At 37.1% G+C, this 20,407-nt stretch overlaps 1 protein-coding gene across 2 annotated transcripts in view; it reads left to right on the top strand.

Annotated features, from left to right (window-relative positions):
• Positions 1-20,407, top strand: part of LMBRD1 (LMBR1 domain containing 1) — a 77,727-nt gene that overhangs the window by 18,959 nt on the left and 38,361 nt on the right. For both annotated transcript variants that reach the window (XM_081094480.1, XM_081094479.1), the window contains exons 4-6: positions 10,058-10,155; positions 12,769-12,836; positions 17,866-17,954. In XM_081094480.1, coding sequence (XP_080950606.1) covers positions 10,058-10,155; positions 12,769-12,836; positions 17,866-17,954 — 255 coding nt within the window. The remainder of the gene's footprint in view (positions 1-10,057; positions 10,156-12,768; positions 12,837-17,865; positions 17,955-20,407) is intronic.

Here is a 20,407-nt window from a genome sequence, read left to right as displayed (position 1 = left end):
AAAGAGGTGTTTTATAGGGGGGTGGAGTAAGGGGAGGAGAAAGGACTGTGGGCCCTGCCAATTGGCCAGGCGCAAGTCGGTGTCTTGTTACACAGGATGTGGTCATATCTATGGCACGCACTTCCCTTGATTGTCATTGGTTAGTTTAAAGAAATCCTGGGTGTGGCTAGCAGAGGCTTGGGCTTCTGGGAAGAAGCTCCTTGCCGAGCACATGGCTGCCCAAAAATGGAAGATCCTGGGTAAGATGGAGGGCGTAGCCCTTACCCTGGGGCAAGATGGAGGGTGTAGCCCTTGCCCTTTCAGAAGGACATAAATTGCATCTTCAAAAACAATTCTGGGGGAAGGGACCTGTCTCCTGTGTGACATTAAAGTGTATTTATGCTGTAGAGCGTGTGACAAAATAAGTCAATTTTTATCTCAGTACATTCAGCTTCATAAAGCATATCTTATTGAACCTAGAGGCTTGGTCAAGGTTGCAAAGACTTCTAATAAACACTTCTAAACTGGAATGTTAATTCATGCAGCCTTTTCAGTTGGTTTCATGGAGAGAATTAAGCCTATAGAAAATTATTTTAGTGAGTGTTTTTCTCAATCCTCCTAAGGATAGTGTGTCCCTAGTATCATCTTAAATGCATGGGAGCTAAGTTAATCTTTATAAACAGTAGATGGGTTTGATTCTCTGTAGAACTTGGGATAACTACCTTGGGATACGATAGATGAGACACTGATCTAGGAAATAAATTTGAATAGAAGATTTCTTGAAGACCATAGAATCAAAGCAGGAAAATTTAATTCGATGATATTTCGAGATGTTAAAGTTCAACTTATCAGTGAGTGGCATAGTCCCAAGTGGATATTATTGCCTAAGCTGGAGCTGCTTGTCATTAAATGAGCTACGTTTTAATCAATAGTGCTGAGGATGTTACCTATGGGAATGCTTAGCAGCACTGAACCCCCAAGGCAATTTCAAAAATCATCTAGGGACCTTTTAAACAATACTAGTACTAGATTACATCCATAGAGATTCTGATTTACTCTTGCATTTCATTAATATCCCCACTGTTCTTATAAAAAATGTGTATATATTGGAAATATGTCAGGCTCCAGATGGGTGGATTCAAGTTTTCCGAAAATTCTAATTTTCTCTTGGAAATTCAGGTTTAGTATTGGCAAAAAGTACTCTCACTTATTTTCTTTGAAGTGACAGGCTCACTTTATTCATCTTTTAGAAAGTTGGCCCAATATTCAAGTCTGGATAACTGTTGCTTGTCTGTCAGTTCTTTTTTCAAGTAAAAATGGTGTTTGAAAAAAAAATGACTAGTAATTCACAACTGAAACTGCACAAGGGCTTCTCACAAGTATGCTTTCTATGGAATTCTCTTCACCCGTAAAGTTAAAGAATTGTGTACTCAGTGGTGGACATCTAATAGAATTATTACTGCTTCAGAGGGACTTTTCCTGAATAAAAGTGATCCTGCTGGTGAATACTTCATGGTGGAGAATATAATAGCTGCTAGTGGAAAGGCAAACATCTTAATGTTATTATGAAAATAATTTTCATGTTGTGAAACCCTGAAAGGATCTCTGCTAATCCCAAGGTCTGGAAACTACATTTTTGAGAACTTTTTTTTTTTTTTTCAATATGTTTTTATTGATTTCAGAGAGAGGAAGGGAGGAGAGAGAGAGAGAAACATCAATGATGAGCGAATCATCAACCAGCTGCCTCCTGCACACCCCACACTGGGAATGGAGCCCACAACCCGGGTATGTGCCCTTACCTGGAATTGAACCATGACCTCCTGGTTCATGGGTCGACACTCAGCCACTGAGCCAACTATGACCTACAGGTTCATAGGTCAGCACTTAACCACTGAGCCACACGGGCCAGGCTCTGAGTTCTATTTTTGTTTCAAAATTATTCTAACCTTTAGATTCTTACCTTTTATTGTAACTTATTATATGTATTTATTTTATTCTAATGTTTTCTGTAACCTTCTCGACATTTTTAGTTTTAGTTCTTTTACTGTCTTTCTTTAAATTGCTTTTAAGTGAATTTTTCTTTTAACTAATGTTTTTTCCTAACTTCTTATTTTGATTTTGCTTGAATGCAGGGGTTATAGAAATGACGAGGACCCAAATCATAAGTGGGAATTATTCCAGGCTGTTGTGTTCAGTTCTTCTGTAGTTGTCCTATCACTTCCTCCTAGACACTCTTTCTCCTCTTGACACCAATTCTAGGGCTATTAATTCTTGTGTAGATAACATATAGAATCACATAGTCTGTGTTGTTTTCTGTTTGGCCTCTTTAGTGCTCAGCATTCTATCTGAAATTCCTCTTGTTGGTTGCAGGTGAAAGTATTATGTTAGTTCTTATTGCTGTATAACATCTCACTGTACTAAAACATACCATGGTTTGTTTATCCATTCTAATATTGATGATCAATTGGGTTGTTCACTTTACTGCATTGTTTTCCATTGTATGAATGCTCTTATTCAAACAATCCCAGATTGTTATGTGTTTAAGTTCTTACTTTTTTCTATTAAATAATTCTTCAGTGAAAATAGGAGTGTGTGGCAAAGTGTATGCATATTTATTTCTATGCCAGGCCTTTTGAGCATCTAAGTTTCTCCTCACTCTATTGGCTGATTGCTCAAAAGTTGTACCTGAAGTCTTTACTATATATTTTGAATTTAAGGTTTGCAACTTCCTAGTGTTTAATTTGAGAAGTTAAAGGCATTTAACTTCTCTGTGATTTCTCCACCTGTGAAATGGCAATCACGTAGTACCTACTTTATTAGTGTATTGAGAATGTGACCATTTTTTGTCTCCTTATTGTCACTGAATGAACAGGCAGTACTAGTTGCCATAAATCACTAGTACAGTGATTTATGCTGATTATTAAGGCAAGTAGGGTTGCTGCTACACAGTAAAGAAAAGGAGGAGTATATCTTGAAACCAGGGGATTGATTCTTTCTCAGGATTACCATGTTTAGTGGCAAAAATTGAGATCTATTACACTCCTCACAGGCAGGACCACCAAGGGCTCAGGATAGCTCAGGAGGAGTGTTTGGGTTCCCACACTTCTTGTACCAAATTCTATTTCAGGAATTATTCCTGACTGCTATTAACAAATTGGAAATACGTGGCTTAAATAGTATAGTGGTTTTTCAGTTTCACTTAAAATAAGTCTGGAGATGGGCTATCCAGGGCTGGTAGGGCAGCATCATGGCATCATGAGGATCCTAAGCTCATTTCTCCTCAGCTTTCTATCCTTAGTACATGCTTTCCATCTTAAGGTCACCACAGAATCCAAAAAGGTGGCTGGAGTTGTCATATATCCATTTCAGGCAGGATGCAGGAAGAAGGGGGAAGGACCAAAAGGGGAATGCCAACTGAAAGGAAAATGGGTATTGGATATGCCCTTTAGCAATCTTGATGCCATATTTCTTCAGCTGAATAAATAGGATAATTTTAGAAGGCTTTTAGAGTTCCCAAAAATATCTTTATACTTTGACCCTCTAAAAGCTTTGTAATAATTAATTATACTATCACAATAATGACTAAGTTATTCTTTGTCACTGTTTTCAGTGGTAGTTGGGAGGAATAAAGAGTGTATAAAAAGTCAAAAGCCTAATTTATCCAAGTTAATTTTCATGTGAGTTATAATTTAATGATAAACAGTTCTTAAAAAGTAGGTTGTTTGTTTTGTGTACATTTTAAAAAGTCATAAGAATTACCATGCATTCTTTGCCACAGTTTTTATTCATGGTCTTTGTCTATGGCTCTCTGTTCACTTGTTTATACTAGTTCTTGAAAAGTTGTTTTGAAAAAGAACTTGTTTTATGAGTTTAATTTGTGGGTTATTTTTAGAGAATTTTCATAAGAGTTTATTTAAGCCAAAGTGACCCCTTATGCTGGCAGCCAGAGCTCAAATGCTCCCATGAGTTTAATTTTTGTCAATGTCTAGTGGACATGAGGTTTTAAAATTTTTTCTTAATATGTTTTCTTTGATGTTAGAGGAACTATTAAACCAAATAATCTGTTTATCTTTTACTTGCTAGTAGCAATCTTTTAACAAAAACATTTATAAGTAAGCATACTTTATTAAGATTTCAGGATATGAGAGTATCATCACTGTTGGAGTTAAGAATAATTTTCCTTTGAAAATAGCTATTAGTTTGAAGTAGAACTTGAAAAGAAGCACTTTCTATGTTTCATGATAGTGGTAGCAACACTTTTTTTCATTTACAGATATAAGCCCAACTTGACATTAGAACTGATCTGAAACATGCAAAAATGTTAACTTAATACTGTCTTTACAGTATAATATTTACCAGTTAAAGGGTTAAAGACAGAAGTCTTTAAAAGGACACTGAGGAAGAATAGTCAGATAATCAGAAGATAGCTTAGAATGTGGTGTCAGAGAAACAAAGATTTAGAGCAGTTGTTCCACACCTATTTCGAGTCACAGACTGCTGAGGGGATAATACAGTCTCTTAGAATAGTGTGTGTTCCCCATGTCCTCCAGTGTCGATTTCTAGAAATCTGGGTGAGAGTGGCCAGACATGCCCTGGAGCCAACCTCCCGCAGTACCTCCCCGGCAGGGATGGTGCCACGGTTCAAAGGGTGTCTGAGGCGTGAGCAGGGTCCCTCCAGCAGGTGGGGTCCCTCGGCCTGGCCTGCAGGTATCGGGCCAAAACCAGCTCTCTGACATCCCCTGAGGGGTCCCAGATTGCGAGAGGGCAGTTCTTGGGTGATGCACCCTGGGATCGGGCTCCCTCCTCTCTGGTTCTGGGGTGCATCACCCGAGGAGCACCGCTGCCAAGTCACCGCAACTCGGCAGCTCCTGCATTGAGCATCTGCCCCCTGGTGGTCAGTGTGTGTCATACCTACCAGCTGGTCAGACGGTCAGAAGGTTGCTTAGCCTTTTGTATATATAGATTCTCATGTCTCTTTACAGTCATCAGCTATCCAACCACTTTTATGACTTCTGTCAGATTAATTTCGCCAGTTTTAGAACTTTAAGTTCAGTCACAGAAATTGTACTCTGGTGTCTAGTCTTGTTTTATTTAGTACTAGGGGTCCAGTGCACGAATTCATGCACCGTGAAAAGACCTGTGGGCTGTGAGGCTGCACTGGGCAAAGGGCCAGGTCTCAGCCCATCCTCCGTGCCCCCGCCCAGCCCCTTCCACCGCGGCCCCTCCCTGGTCCCCTCTCTGCCAGCAGCCCTGCTCCTGCTGCCGCTGCTCCCATGCACTGACAGCGCCTGTCCCGCTTGCACCCGCTGATGGCACAGAGTGATTAGGGCCAGCGCCAGCAGTGGGTGTGAGTGGGGCCGGAGTCATCAGCAGGTGCGAGCGGCGGCTGCTACCCCGATCACCCCTCAGGAGCAGGGGGAGGTGGAGAAGCCCTGAGGGGTGATCAGGGTCGGCAGCTGCCACTCACACCCACTGATGGTGCCGAGTGATTGGGGCCGGGGTTGGGCGCCAGCAGCAGGTGCGAGCAGTGGCTCCAGTGCCAGCAGCAGATGCGAGTGCTGGGCAGGATCGTGGTGTGTGGGAGCAAAGAGTTTTCAGTAACTGCCAGACGCTCGCCCCGATGACACTGGCACCCCGCCTTGGTCTGGTGCCCCCGCTCACCTGCTCCACCATCCTGCTGTGGCCGATGCCCACCCTGTTTCACGCTTTGCCACCTGTTGCCAATGCCTGCCATGTTCCATGTGCGCCTCCTGGTGGTCAGCACACATCATAGCGACCGGTTGGTTGTTCCTCCGTTTGGTATATTTGCATATTAGAGTTTTATAAGATTCTTCCTTATTTCATGTATTTGTAACTTCTTTTTTATTGCTGCATAATAGTCTTTTGTATGAATACACACTCAGATTGATTATCTATTCTTCTGTTTGTTGGGGTTTTAGCTGGTGAGAGCACTGTGAAAGAATTCACAGCTGAGAGAAGAGGTAGATGTAGAGAAAGAGGGAGTTTATTTTACTTTCCAAGAGAGGAAAGGATTGGTGCATTACTAATCAATACAGGAGCAAGAAACACATGGCGCGGCCCCTTTTAAAGAGTAATGGATGCTGGGTGACAAGGAAGGGAGAATTTTGGACTGAAATGTTTTTCAGGAGACAGTCAAAGCAGATGTTTTGGGGAGGTGTTTTATTAGTATTTTTCCCAAACAAAAGTACTTAAAACAAAAGTTATGAAGAGTTCAAAAGGGGTCTTTTTGAAGGAGAGGGGGGAAGAGAACTTTCTACTAACTAGAGCAGTGATGGCAAAACTATGACACCTGTGTCAGAGGTGACATGCCAACTCATTTTTTTGGTTGATTTTTCTTTGTTAAATGGCATTTAAATATATAAAATAAATATCAAAAATATAAGTGTTTGTTTTACTATGGTTGTAAAGATCAAAAAATTTCTATATGTGACATGGCACCAGAGTTAAGTTAGGGTTTTTCAAAATGCTGACACGCCGAGCTCAAAAGGTTCGCCATCACTGAACTAGAGACTCCTTGGTGGGAATTATCCCTGAGTTCTGAAAACAGCAGGGGGAGGGGTATGCAAGAATGTAACCTTGAGAGTACCTTATCTTGTCCTGCTATTTGAATCAGAGGAGCTAACAGTCTTGGGGTTTAATTACCAGGTATTTTTCATAAGTTATAGAAGGCTCCAGCAAGAAAAAAGAAAAGTCAGCAGTCAAGACATACCTCTCGCAGGCGGGGCTCTTGTAGTCCAGACTCCTAGCTCCTTACTGCCTGCCTGCAGCGGAGACAGGAAAAGCTCCCGTCATCGCCTCTGTGCTCATCAGCCTTGAGCCTGGCAAGCCATGAGCCTGGCTTCTGGCTGAGCGGTGCTCCCCCTGTGGGAGCACACTGACCACCAGGGGGTAGCTTCTGCATTGAGCATCTGCCCTCTTGTCGTTCTGTCATTCAGTCAATTTGCATATTAGGATTTTATTATATAGGATAGGAATTTTATACCTTGTTATATTTATTGAATATGATAGTAACTTATGCAGTTATAAGATCATTTATCCCACAAGTTCAGGAATACTAGGAATATTTATGAAATAGTCATTAGGCACTCTGGCTGACTAAAGGGCAAGGCCACCAAATACTAAAGACAAGTGACATACTGACCTTGAATCCTAACCTTAATGCATCTTTTTTAAAAAAATAAATCTTTATTGTTCAGATTATTACAGATGTTCCTCTTTTTTCCCCCCATAGCTCCCCTCCACCCGGTTCCCACCCCACCCCATGCCCTTACCCCCACCACTGTCCTCATCCATAGATGTAAGATTTTTGTCCAATTTCTTCCCACACCCCCCCCCCCACACTCCCTTCACCCTGAGAATTGTCAGTCCACTCCCTTTCTATGCCCCTGATTCTATTATATTCACCAGTTTATTCTGTTCATCAGATTTTTTATTCATTTGATTTTTAGATTCACGTGTTGATAGATACGTATTTGTTGTCACTTTGTTGTTCATAATTTTTATCTTTACCTTTTTCTTCTTCTTCCTCTTCTTAAAGAATACCCTTCAGCATTTCATATAATCCTGGTTTGGTGGTGATGAACTCCTTTAGCTTTTTCTTGTCTGTGAAGCTCTTTATCTGACCTTCAATTCTAAATGATAGCTTTGCTGGATAGAGTAATCTTGGTTGTAGGTTCTTGGTATTCATCACTTTGAATATTTCTTGCCACTCCCTTCTGGCCTGCATAGTTTCTGTTGAGAAATCAGCTGACAGTCGTATGGGTACGCCCTTGTAGGTAACTAACTGTTTTTCTCTTGCTGCTTTTAAGATTCCCTCTTTGTCTTTTGCCCTGGGAATTTTAATTATGATGTGTCTCGGTGTGGTCCTCTTTGGATTTCTTTTGTTTGGGGTTCTCTGCACTTCCTGGACTTGTAAGTCTATTTCTTTCAGCAGGTAGGGGAAGTTTTCTGTCATTATTTCTTCAAATAGGTTTTCAATATCTTGCTCTCTCTTTTCTTCTGGCACCCCCATAATTCGGATGTTGGTATGTTTGAAGTTGTCCCAGAGGCTCCTAACACTATCTTCATATTTTTGGATTCTTTTTTCTTTTTGATCTTCCAGTTGGGTGTTTTTTGCTTTCTTGTATTTCAAATCTTTGATTTGATTCTTGGGATCCTCTAGTCTACTGTTGAATTTCTGTATATTATTTATTTCAGATAGTGTATGCTTAATTTCTGTCTGGTCCTTTTCCATTTTTTTTGGCATTCTCATTAAGATCCTTGAAGGTCTCACTAAGTTCCTCAGAGGTCTCACTAAGTTCCTCAGAGGTTTCTAGAAGATTCTTGAGTAACCTTATAACTGTGGTTTTGAACTCTATATCCAGTAGTTTGCTTTCCTCCATTTCTTTCATTTGTGACATGTTTCTTTGTCTCCTCATTTTGGCTGCTTCCCCAGTCTCAATGCGCTTTCCTTCTAGTTGTAGAACTTCCACTCAGCCAGCTTTCCCGTAGTTCTGGATGATAGCCGTTTTGTCTTTTAGTTGTAGTTTTGATGTGGTTGTAAGTGACAGCAAGTTCAGGTGTTTTCCTATGCTGCCATCTGGTTCCTCCCCCTTAATGCATCTTTTTATCAAAGCTTTTGGCATGTGGCAGTCAGCTCACAAACTCTGTTCTGCTAATTCAGGGTTTTTCCAATTCTATATAAATTTATTATTTTAATCATGATAGCGATATGGTATTTAGGGTGACTTATAGTCCTGTTTCCTTTATGGTTAATTTTTTAAAACTTTTAGAATACTTATTTTGTTTATGCTTTTGAATACATGTTTATTTCTATTGGCTCTTAGATTTATAATAGAAATGTTAATACTAACTACTCCCTGATCTGTAGTAGAAATACCAGTATTCATTGCCCTTATTAATGATTTACTGTCTTTATTGGTTTTCCGTAACATTAAAGACTGCATACATTTCACTAAATATTTGTAGTGCCAAAATTCATTATGCTGGCAGTCATTTTCTGATTGCTCAGTATAAATTAATTCTGATGTTTCTGTTGGTTATTTAGGGCACTGTTTGCTCTGAGTATTTTAACTATGTTGCATTTAGTGGGGCTGTTTCAAAAGTGGCCTCCAGATAAATGAGGTAATGCTAGCAAGTATTAAGATCATGTTTAAAAATTCTATAACTCATATTCCTTCAGAATAAGTAATTGAGATTTCTGTATATATTTCTAACAAATGCTTTCTTTTACAAAGGAATCTAATGATTATTATCCTGTATTTGCTTTATAATAATTACATTATTATTTTCCATGAACTTATGTATATGCAGATAAAATTTAAATCTATATAAGATTTGAAAAGAAAATTTTCTTAGGTAGGCTTGATAAGTCTCAAAAACTTGTTTGTGTGGTTTTTTTATTAAGTATATTCTATGTTTGGCTGTTCAAATTTTAAGTTCCATATGAATTAAAATAAAAAATTTGATTTCCTACTGGTTGAAAGTATTTCAAATCTAACATTACTTTAAAGCAGATAAATAGTAATATTAGCTAACTTTGAATCTAATTTTACTGTTCTGTTGTACTTCTTAACTTTTCTATATCTTGATTTGTATAAGATCAGTTTTATAGCAATGCACATTTTAAATTTAGATTTGGGAAATTATTTATCAAAATGTCATATGATTATAGCTGTTTCTTTAACTTGAGTGACTGGCAACTGTAACAGTTGTGTCAACTGTACTTGATTTTAAGTTGGAAGGAATATAAAAGTTGAAGTTCATTTAAATGAGATAGATGGTTCACAAGAAGTTCTTAGCACTGTGTTGTTAAGGACTTGATAAGGGTCAGATGTTAGCTGCCACAAGTGTTGTTGGCAGAATTACTGTGATTTTATTGTTAAAAATTGCTCCATAGTTTACTTGAATTGTTTTGTTATGTAATAGTGTTATTAATTTCTTGGGACAGGGATCAGAAAAGGCTGATTTGGATATTACATATATACATAGAGTTATGCTATATTAGTTTTTAAGTTCATACGTTTTAGTAGAACTCAGTTTATATTTCTTTTCACAGCCTTATATTCTGTTATATTATTCTGTGTGTTCCTCTGGATCCCTTTTGTCTACTTCTACTATGAGGAAAAGGATGATGATGATACTAGTAAATGCACAGTAAGTATCATTATTTTAGTGGTCTCATTGTAGGGGGGCTGAATGATTATTTCTTCCTTTTTCAAAAAATGACATGATTGAATTTATTCTACAGCATTGTTGTCTAATAGAAAGAAGTATATTGTGAGCCACATGTGAAGTTTAAAATTTTCTAGTAGCTAACCATATTAAATTAAGTACAAAGGAACAGTTGAGATTATTTTAATGATACACTATATTTAATGTCATATGTTCTAAGTATTATCATTTCAGATAGAGTCAAAACATATTAATGAGATATTATATTTTTCACATTATTTTATTTTTTTCTTCAAATTTTTAATTTAATTTAATTTTTCCTGTCACCTTTTACCCCTCTATCTCCTCTCTTCCCCCTACACCCCCACACTCCCCCTTTTTTTCACACTATTTTAAATATAGAGTACATTTTACACTTAGAAAAAAATTCCAGTTTGAATGATGAGCCATATTTCAAGTGCTTGATAGCTGCATGTGACTTGTGACTATTCTAGAGTAGAGATCAACATACTTTTCTGTAAAAGGCCAGGTAGTAAGTATTTCAGGCTTTGAGGGCCATATAGACTCTGTCTGAACTACTAAACTCTGCTGTTGTAGTGTGAAAGTAGCCAGAGATGGTACTTAATGAGCTTGATGTAATCTAGTAAAATAGGAGGTGGGCTACATGTGGCCCACAAGATGTAGTTTGCTTACCCCTGTTCCAGGGCACAAAGGAGCCCTTGCAGACTGTTCTAACTAATCCATGATAACACTGGTAAATTTACCACATATGCATGTCCAGAACTACAAACCAGTATCACTTAAGTATTGGTATAAACATCTCAACTAAATACTAGCAAATTGAATGCAAGCGTATCTTAAAAATACATTTATAATTGAGTTGGACTCATCTCTAGTTTGTATGGGTGATTTTAAATCACATCTATTAATATGTAGTTATTTAATAGGTCAAAGAAGAAATTGTATGTGGAAAGGTATTTGCCAAAAATGAACATTTTATTTCTGATTTAAGGGGGGAAAAGTATCATAAAAAGAATAAATGTCTTTTGTCTTTTTATTGAGTTACAGGAATTTGTTTTATACTGTGTTTATGTTTTGTATTTAAGTACAAAAACAAATATATTATTGACTCAAAGCCAGCATTATGCTTAATCATAGTTATTAAAACCTTAAAGCATTTGCATTAAGATCAGGAAGTAAGTACATCAACAATATTTTATATGATTCCCAGAGTGGTAATCAGTGTAATTTGTTAGAAGTAAACAAGATGTTTAAATATTTATAAAGAAAGTCAAAATTATTATTTGCAGATACTATATAACTCTGTATTTGAAAACCCAATGTATGTAAGGTAAAGTGGCTGGATACGAATTTATTGTTAAAAATTAATGAGATATAAGCTTTCTCAATTCACTTTTCTAAAGTGCATCTTCTCCAGCCCTTTGCTTGATCTTAAGATCTTCCTTTATATATTTTTTCCCCCTTAAGACTATCTTAACTCCTTTGAGAACAAGAATTTATCATATGAAGCATGAATTTAACTTTTAAAAGGTCATTTTTAGAGACTTCAGTAGGCTGAGAGACTAATAGTTTTTTCTCACTGATTTTTTTTCTTTAAGATGAACTTTTCTCCCATATTTAGAATTATTCAGCTTTGTGTTTTTCTTTATATTTGGATGATATCGTGGGCACCAAGTAAAACAGACTTTAAAGACCTGAGTTCCTGGTTTCAGGTTCTTGTTTAATCACTTACCACCTATATGACTTACAGCAAATTAACCTTTCTGGGCCTCAGCTTCTTTATCTCTAAAGTAGGAATGAGAATATCTATCTCAGGGTTATTGTGAGAATGAAATGAGTTTAAGTGGTTAGAACAGTTCTGGTATGATATATGTTTTATGTTTATATATTTTTTAATATTTTATATTAATATTACATGCTTTATATATAATATATACATGCTTGTATATATACATACATATATGTTAAATATTTATTATAATTACTAGTACAATTCATTTTGGTGAATTGGGGTGGGGTCATTGTAGATTCTTATTGCTCCCTGTTTGGGAGAATATTTTATTAAATATTCTAATAATTTTACTAAAGATGCCCATTGGAGAATTAATTATGCTTTTCACAAGCTTTTATTTATTTATTTAATATTTTTTTACTGATTTCAGAGAGGAAGGGAAAGAGAGAGAGAGAGAGAGACATAGAAACATCAATGATGAGAGAGAATCATTGATCTGCTCCCTCCTACATGCCCCCTATTGGAGTTTGGGCTTGCAACCCAAGCATGTGCCCTGACTGGAAATCAAACAGTGACCTCCTAATTCATAGGTCAGTGCTCAACCACTGAGCCACATCAGCTCAGACATGCTTTTAAAAGATTTTAAAAGCTAATGTAGTTTGCAAAGATGCTTAAGATGTGTTATATAAATTGGTTTTCCTTAAATTTTAAGACTTTTTAACAAGGAAAAGCTTACACAGTTGAATATAAATGCACATTTGATGTAAATGTTATATTATAGTAAGACTATTATATTTTAAAGACCTTACTAAATGGTATACTTTTCCTCCCTTGACATCTAGCAAATTAAAACGGCACTTAAGTATACATTGGGATTTGCTGTGATTTGTGCACTTCTTCTTTTAATTGGGTAAGTATTAATTATTTTCCCTTGAGAATGAAAATAGCATCATCCTATCTAATAAAGAGGTCATGTGCAAATTTACCATCACTCCAACACACAAGATGGGGTCAAAGATGGCCGCCCCCATGTGGACATAAGATGGCCACCACAAGATGGCCAGTAGGGAGGGCAGTTGTGGGCCATCAGGCCTGCAGGGGAGGGCAGTTGGGGGCAACCGGGCCGGCAGGTGTGGGCAGTTAGGGGCAATCGGGCCTGCAGGGGAGGGCAGTTGGGGGCGACCAGGTTGGCAGGGAGGGCAGTTAGGGGCAATTGGGCTGGAAGGGGAGTAGTTAGGCATCAGTCAGGCTGGAAAGGGAGTGGTTAGGGGGTGATCGGGCTGGCAAGCAGAAGCAGTTAGGGGCAATCAGGCAGGCAGGCAAGCGAGCGGTTGGGAGGCAGTAGTCCTGAATTGTGAGAAGGGTGTCCCAGATTGGAGAGGGTGCAGGCTGGGTTGAGGGACACAACCCCCTGTGCAAGAATTTCGTGCACCGGCCCTCTCTAGTCCTATATAATAAAAGGCTAATATGCAAATTGACTGAACGGCAGTACAACTGGTCGCTATGACATGCACTGACCACCAGGGGGCAGAGGCTCAATGCACGAGCTACTCACTGGTGGTCAGTAAGCTCCCACAGGGGGTGTGCTGCTCAGCCAGAAGCCAGGCTCATGGCTGGAGAGCACAGTGGTGGTGGTGGGAGCCTCTCCTGCTTCTTTGGCAGCACTAAGGATGTCCGACTGATGGCTTAGGCCCGGGGAGCGGGCTGAAGCCGTCAGTCGAACATCCTCTGAGGACTCCTGGACTGCGAGAGGGTGTAGGCCAGGCTGAGCCCCCCCCCCCCCCGAATGCACGAATTTTGTGCACCAGGCTTCTAGGTTTAACAATAACAAAAGAAAAAACAAAATGTAAAAATAACGAACACCTTTCATATCACCACCAAGCAGTAACCACAATTAACCTGTTTTATAATGTTGTTTTATCTAGACATTTTGTATGTGCTCAAATACATGCAGAGTGCTCCTCCCTCACATATACTCCCTCTATGTTATAATTTTACACAATTGTGTTGATATTTTATGTAATTCTTGATAATCTACTTGCTGAAATATTGTAGACACCTCTTCAGAATAATAATGTAGATCCATTATTTTGTCCTTACTACATTTCCTTAAAATATAATAGTTTATCTGATCTTCTAGTGGTAACTACTTGGACATTTATGATATTTGCAGGTTTCCCGTTCTTCTAAACAACACTTTGATGAAAATTCTTGTCTGTGCATCTTTCTAGATATTTTTTTAAATTTCACCCAAGGAGTGAGGAGAATTTTTCCATTGATTTTAGAGAGAGTGAAAGGGAGAGGGAGAGAGAGAGAGAGGAGGGAAAGAGAGAAACATTGGTGTGACAGACACATCAATTGGTTGCCTCCCATAGGCGCCCGACCCGGGGGTGGGGATTAGACCTACACCCCAGATATGTGCCCTTGACTGGGAATCAAACCCACCACCTTCTGGTGTGCAAGCTGATACTCTAACTACTGAGAATGCTGGCCAGGATGGATTCGACATAATCAGTCTTTAAGTTGTTGAATTAATCTTTGGCAATGACTTCATCCTTAATTTTATATTAATATTAATAAAGTTTTACAAATTTAAAATTTCCTCTTTGGAAAACATTTGTCCTTTTTAATGGAAGACATTTATTCTTGTTAAAATAAGTCTTGGACCTTTTTTTTATGCTAGAAAATAATAGGTACTAATAAATTTTTTAAAGTTTCTATTTAAAATTTGGTCTCAGAAATTTCAATAAATGAAATTTCATGTATTGAATACAACTTGTGATGGGAATAAAACTTGTCACTAATTTTTTATAGTTCTAGGAGTTCTTAGAATTCAGATGTCCTGTAGGCATATTCCCAGTTCCCTTTGCCTGCCTTAATGTGTCTTGAAAAATAGTACTTGTTGAAAGGACATTTTTAGTGGTTTCACTGCTTATTTTAGCTATTGAGTATATTTTTAAAAGTTGGCTTTTTAAAGAAAGCTAAATCTAGTTTTGTGAATTTGCTTTGTTAATGTGGAGGTCCCTTATCTGTAAACTTAAATTATCTAGAACAGATATTAGCAAACTTTTCTTAAAGGGTAGGTATTATTTTAGATTAGAAGTCCATCTGATCTCCATGGCTACTTGTTGGGGGCAAGCTCCTCAGCCAGGGACTTGACTGTTCTGGGTGCAGGGAATTGGAAAAACACGCAGGTAACACCAAATGGGACATGCTTTATTACGAAGAAAGCAGCCCAAAACTGGCTGGTCAGTGGCAAGCTCAAGCAAAAGAGGCTTCTTGCCAAGTAGCAATATCAATATTTGGGTTATAGAAAGGTACACCTGCGCAGTGCATACAGGAAACTGCTGTGTCCTTGCTTTTGCACATGTGTGTGGCAAATTGGCCTTGAACATTCTGGTGTACTCTGGACAGCACCCCCACACTACTCAACTACTCAACTCTCCTCTTTAAGCTTTAAAGTAGTTGTGGACAGTACATAAACATAAGGACGTGACTGAGTGCCAATAAAACTTTTTTTGCAAACAGGCAGTCAGTAGTTTGTCAACTCCTGATTTAAAGCCTGACTGAGTACCATCAGTAAAACCACAAATCTTTACAGAGACCAGAATATCTGTCCAAAACAAAAGGAATTTTATTCTAAAGTTTATTCTAAAATTTACTGGTCTTTTTTATGGAAAGTCACCTTTAGTCCTCACAGAGTTTACAGTTTTAACAATTCTAATTAATGTTTTAACTGATTCTCTAGATGATATTTATTTAGAAGCAGTATATTAAAAGTGAAGAGATGGCTCCTTGCAAAAACACTAATAACAAGAAGTGACAGTTCCGTTGACTTGTTTTCCAAATATTTATTGTGTGCCTTTTATGTTTCAGACACTACACGGTGTTGGGGAAACAGCAGTTAACAGGAAAGACAACTCCTCCTTTGTGGAGCATACTTTTAGGAGGGGGCAAGGGGAGGAGAGAAAGAAAATAAAAAGTAGGTTGTGTTGTGTGTGTGAAATTTTAGTGAGAGTGTAGTATTTGAGAAGACATTTGAAGGAAGAGAGGGAGCCATGAATTATATGGGAGGAGGAGAGAACATTGCAGTCAGAGAGCAGAGTAAGTGACAAGCTCTCAGGCAGGAATGCGTCTACCATATTCAAAACAAAGTGAGCAAACTAGTGTGGCTGGAATGGAGTCAATGGAGGCTGGAGTAGCTGAAGATATAGGGTCAGAGGTAACTACAGCTGCCAAATTTAGTTGGGCATCGTAGGCCGTTGTCAAGACTTGGGCATTTGTTCTGAGGGAGTTGGGAAACTTTTGGAGGTGTTTTTGTCATTGAGTAACATGATCTGCCATTTAAAAGGATCTCTGGTTAGTATTCTGAGATTTGACTTTATGGGGTTAAGGGTAAAAGCATGAGATCTGTTAGGAGGTTATTGCAATAATCTAGACAAGACATGATGGTAGCAGTAGTGATTTATTATTTGGGGAGAGACCCAGCAGGATTTTCTGATAGGTCTGAGAGGAAAAGGAATTGGGAATATACCTGGAGTTAGCCAAACTAAAAAGTCTGAGGGAACACATCTCTCACTCTTTATACTTAAATAACTACAATTTTGAGCAGTTCATAAAACCAACCTCAGGTTAGATAACTCTCTAGCAGGACTCATATAGCTCACTGAAGGCAATTATATTTATGGTTACTATTTATTACAGGTAAAGAATACAGGCTAAAATCAATTAAAAGGAGAAATACATGGGACAGAGTCTGAGAGGCTTCCAGATGTGATGCTTTTGTTGTCCTCAGGACATACTACCTTTCTGGCATCGACCTGTGACAAGACATAGTATTGCCAACCCGGGAAGCTCACATGAGCCTTGGTGCTCAGAATTTTTTTGGGATGCTATTATGAAAACACTAGAGGATTGATGCACGAAATTCATGCAAGAGTAGGCCTTCCTTCCCCTGGCTGCCAGCACCAGCTTCCCTATGGCACCCAGGACCGGGGCTTCTCTCGTAGTCCCGACTTTGGACATCTGGTCTAATTAGTATATTATGCTTTTATTATTATAGATATCTGTTTTATTTACTTTCATTATGTATATTGGTAGAATTTTGTAAGATAATGAAAAATACTAAGAAGAAAGTAAAGATCAGCCCTGGCCTGTGTAGCTCAGTTGGTTGGAGTCTTTCTGTGCACTGATGTTTCTCTCTCTCTCCCCCTCTCCCTTCCTCTCTCTCTAAAATCAATTAAACATATCCTCAGGTGAGGATAAAGAGAAAAGATGCAAAATGGTTTCTACTTTGAGTATCTTCCTTTCTTAGGCCCATAAAATTCTTGACTGTTGCTTTGCAAGAAAATATAGAATTATGATCGTTGTTCTAGTTAATATTTGCTTTATTATTTGCTCCTTTGTTCATTTCCCCTACACATTAACTTTTTGTTTCAATAACAAATCATACTACTATCTTAAAAGACATCATCCCTAATCCCACAAGGAGATATTTACTGTTTATCCTGGTATATTTCCTTTCTGTTGTTTTCTATGCATATAAATATATTGAAATCATCAAATACATTTATATTCTATTTTCCTGATTTAACACAGAGATTCTTAACCTTTTTTATGCTATGGACCTTTTTGAACATCTTTAGTTTATGGCTCCTCCAAATATTTTTGAATGAAGAAAATAAAGTAAATAGAATTACAAAAGAAACTACCCCGAATGCAGTGATAAAACTATTAAAACAAATTTGTGATATAGTAAACACATAGGTAAGAAACTCCTCACACCCTCTGTACATGGTGCAGATTTGATTTGCTAATTCTTTTTTTGGTGAAAGTTGATCTCTGTTTTAAAAAATTACTAAAAATTTAGTTTCAGACTATTTCTTTTTATTTAATCTTTTAAATTTAACACCATTAAACAACTCTTTTCTCCTTTGTAGTGCTTTTGTTCCATTGAATGTTCCCAATAACAAAAATTCTACGGAGTGGGAAAAAGTGAAGTTCTTGTTTGAAGAACTTGGAAGTAGTCGTAAGTATTCTTTTTCTTAAAAAAAACACACAATCATAATATTTCATATTTCATGACTGTTGGGACTTTTTTGAAAAGCCAGTTTTTGCATTATTAAGAATTTTAAACTTGCAGTAGAGGTATGCTAGATAAATTAGGAGGTTTGTGTTGTTAAGACTTATTTTAATCACGTAACTATTATGTGTCTAGTCTCTTCATAAAATTACTTCGTTGAAGAGAAATATGATCTTCAAAGTATTTTAGCAGTGAAGGTATTATAATTTCTATGTGAAGGTATTATAATTTCTATAAGAACCCTATATTGCTGTTTGATCATGATTAAGTAGTCTTTTATAAATTGCAGAATATAAAGTGAAGGAATTTCCTGTGAATAAAATAATATTACCAATTTACCTCATCAAAATGTTTTAGAATTGTTTTTCTAGAAGCTTTCTTTAATTTAGTCAGCATGACCTAGGTTTTTAGAGGAAAACAAAATAGGCTCAGGAGGTTAGGTTAAGAAAGTTGTTATTCGTTGAAAAATACAGTTGGCATTAGAAACTGATCTCAAATAAGAATGTTTACTTATTACCCAGAATTTTATGTGCTTTTGCACATAGTAACTTATTTTCAAAAAAAGCTAGAAATTTATTTTGTAACATGCTGAGCATTTTCATTACTATTTTATTTTCAATTTTTTTTTTATCCTCATGTGAGGATATGTTTATCAATTTGAGAGAGAGAGGAAGATGAGAGAATGAGAGAAACATCGATTGGTTGCCTGTCATACTCACTTTGGCCAGGGACTGAACTTTCAACCCAGGTATGTGCCCTGACTAGCAATCAAAACCCGCAACCTTTTTGGTGTACAGGATGACGCTCCAACCAACTGAGCCACCCAGCCAGGGCTGCTTTTGTGTTCTTTTAATAGGTACTGTACTTCCTTTAACCAGTAGTTCTTTCTCTTTAACCAGATACGGTATTAAACAATGATTAAATTAAGTCTTGGAATCTTTGCTGTACAACTTCTTAATTTTCTTGCTTTCCACTTAAGATTTCATCTTCTAAATTGTGGTCCATTAATATCTTGCTGATACCAGTAAGAATAAGAATAGCAGGTCTAGCATCCTCTAATACTGAATTGTCAGGATTTATGCACCTGATCCTATTGCTGAGAAATAAATTGCTTCCTTTTTTGCAATTAACTCTTTCAGGTCTCTTGAATAACTACTTTTCTGCCTTCTTAAATAACTACTCATATGCCTTAAATATCTTTCTATAAGTTATGCTAGTTTTTGAGTATTAGTATAACTTGAATCACTGATTATATAGGTAGCATAATGATAATTTCTGTAATCTCATTCTCTTTAGTCTTAACATTATTTTTCAAAATCTCAAATCTTAACACCATACCTAGAGTACATTTTGCTTACCACTATTAATAATATTTAACTTTTTTGATTTGCTGAATATATTAGCATAATACTCCATTTTACCATTTCAAAGATGCATATTTTTTCACATTTTTATATCTTTGATTTGGGGATGTATTTTATATGATGGTATCTTAAAATTGCTATCCACCAAATGCCAGACCTTTCCTAGTTGTATGAACACCCTGTTGATACTCCTAGTAAGGTCAAGAAAACAACAGCATCAGTGTCTTTGATTTGGTAAAATGGTAAAATATTTATAGTTTAAAAAATTAAGGATTAAAAATTTACCTTGCATGGTTTGTGGATTTGGTACTGTGCTCTCTTCAAGTGTTATATAAAAATTTAGATGCAGGTTTTAAGAAGATATTATTCTAATTTTATTTATGAAAAGGTTAATATTGATTCATTAAATTAATCACAATTATATTTAGTTCCACAGGGCCTGCCTTTAAATTAGATCAATATTTTAAAAATTAGCATTGCTCCCATTTAAGAATATTCAAATTTGCATAGTATTTCGTTGCATAATTTGGTATATCATCACTCATTTGAGGTTTTTGTTTAAATAATTTCCAAAATCTAACTTGTTAACATAGTTTTTCTATTTTGGTATTACGTTTTTCTTTTTTCTGATTGTTTGCTTTTTTCCCCCTTTCCAGATGGGCAAGTTAGCTCTTTTAAAGCTAAAAAGTGAAATAAACTCTTTAAAATTTTAGGATATATATTAAAAAATTATTGGAAGATTAAGAATAAAGTAATTAGGAATATCAAGATTGAGAGGAGAGGGATGAGTCAAGGTCAGTGGCTTTCCTGTGTAGGTCTGCTCTGGAGAAAGGCCAGAAAATTTTTTGCTACCTTTTGAGTATCTAATATTTTGCAGATTTTGTGTTAGGCTCCAAAATTAGTGCTCTTCCTCTTTAATTTTAAGCAGTGAAGGAAAGGAAATCTTAGTCTGAAAGATTGTTTACAAATCAATTTGTGAAGAGACATTTAAAAACACTTTTCTGCACTTGGAGTTTAGTACTTTGAGGATGAGGG

Source organism: Myotis nattereri (assembly GCF_964212035.1).
Source record: "Myotis nattereri genome assembly, chromosome: 6".
NCBI classification, from domain to species: Eukaryota; Metazoa; Chordata; class Mammalia; order Chiroptera; family Vespertilionidae; genus Myotis; species Myotis nattereri.
This window is presented reverse-complemented; position numbering and strand designations above follow the sequence as displayed.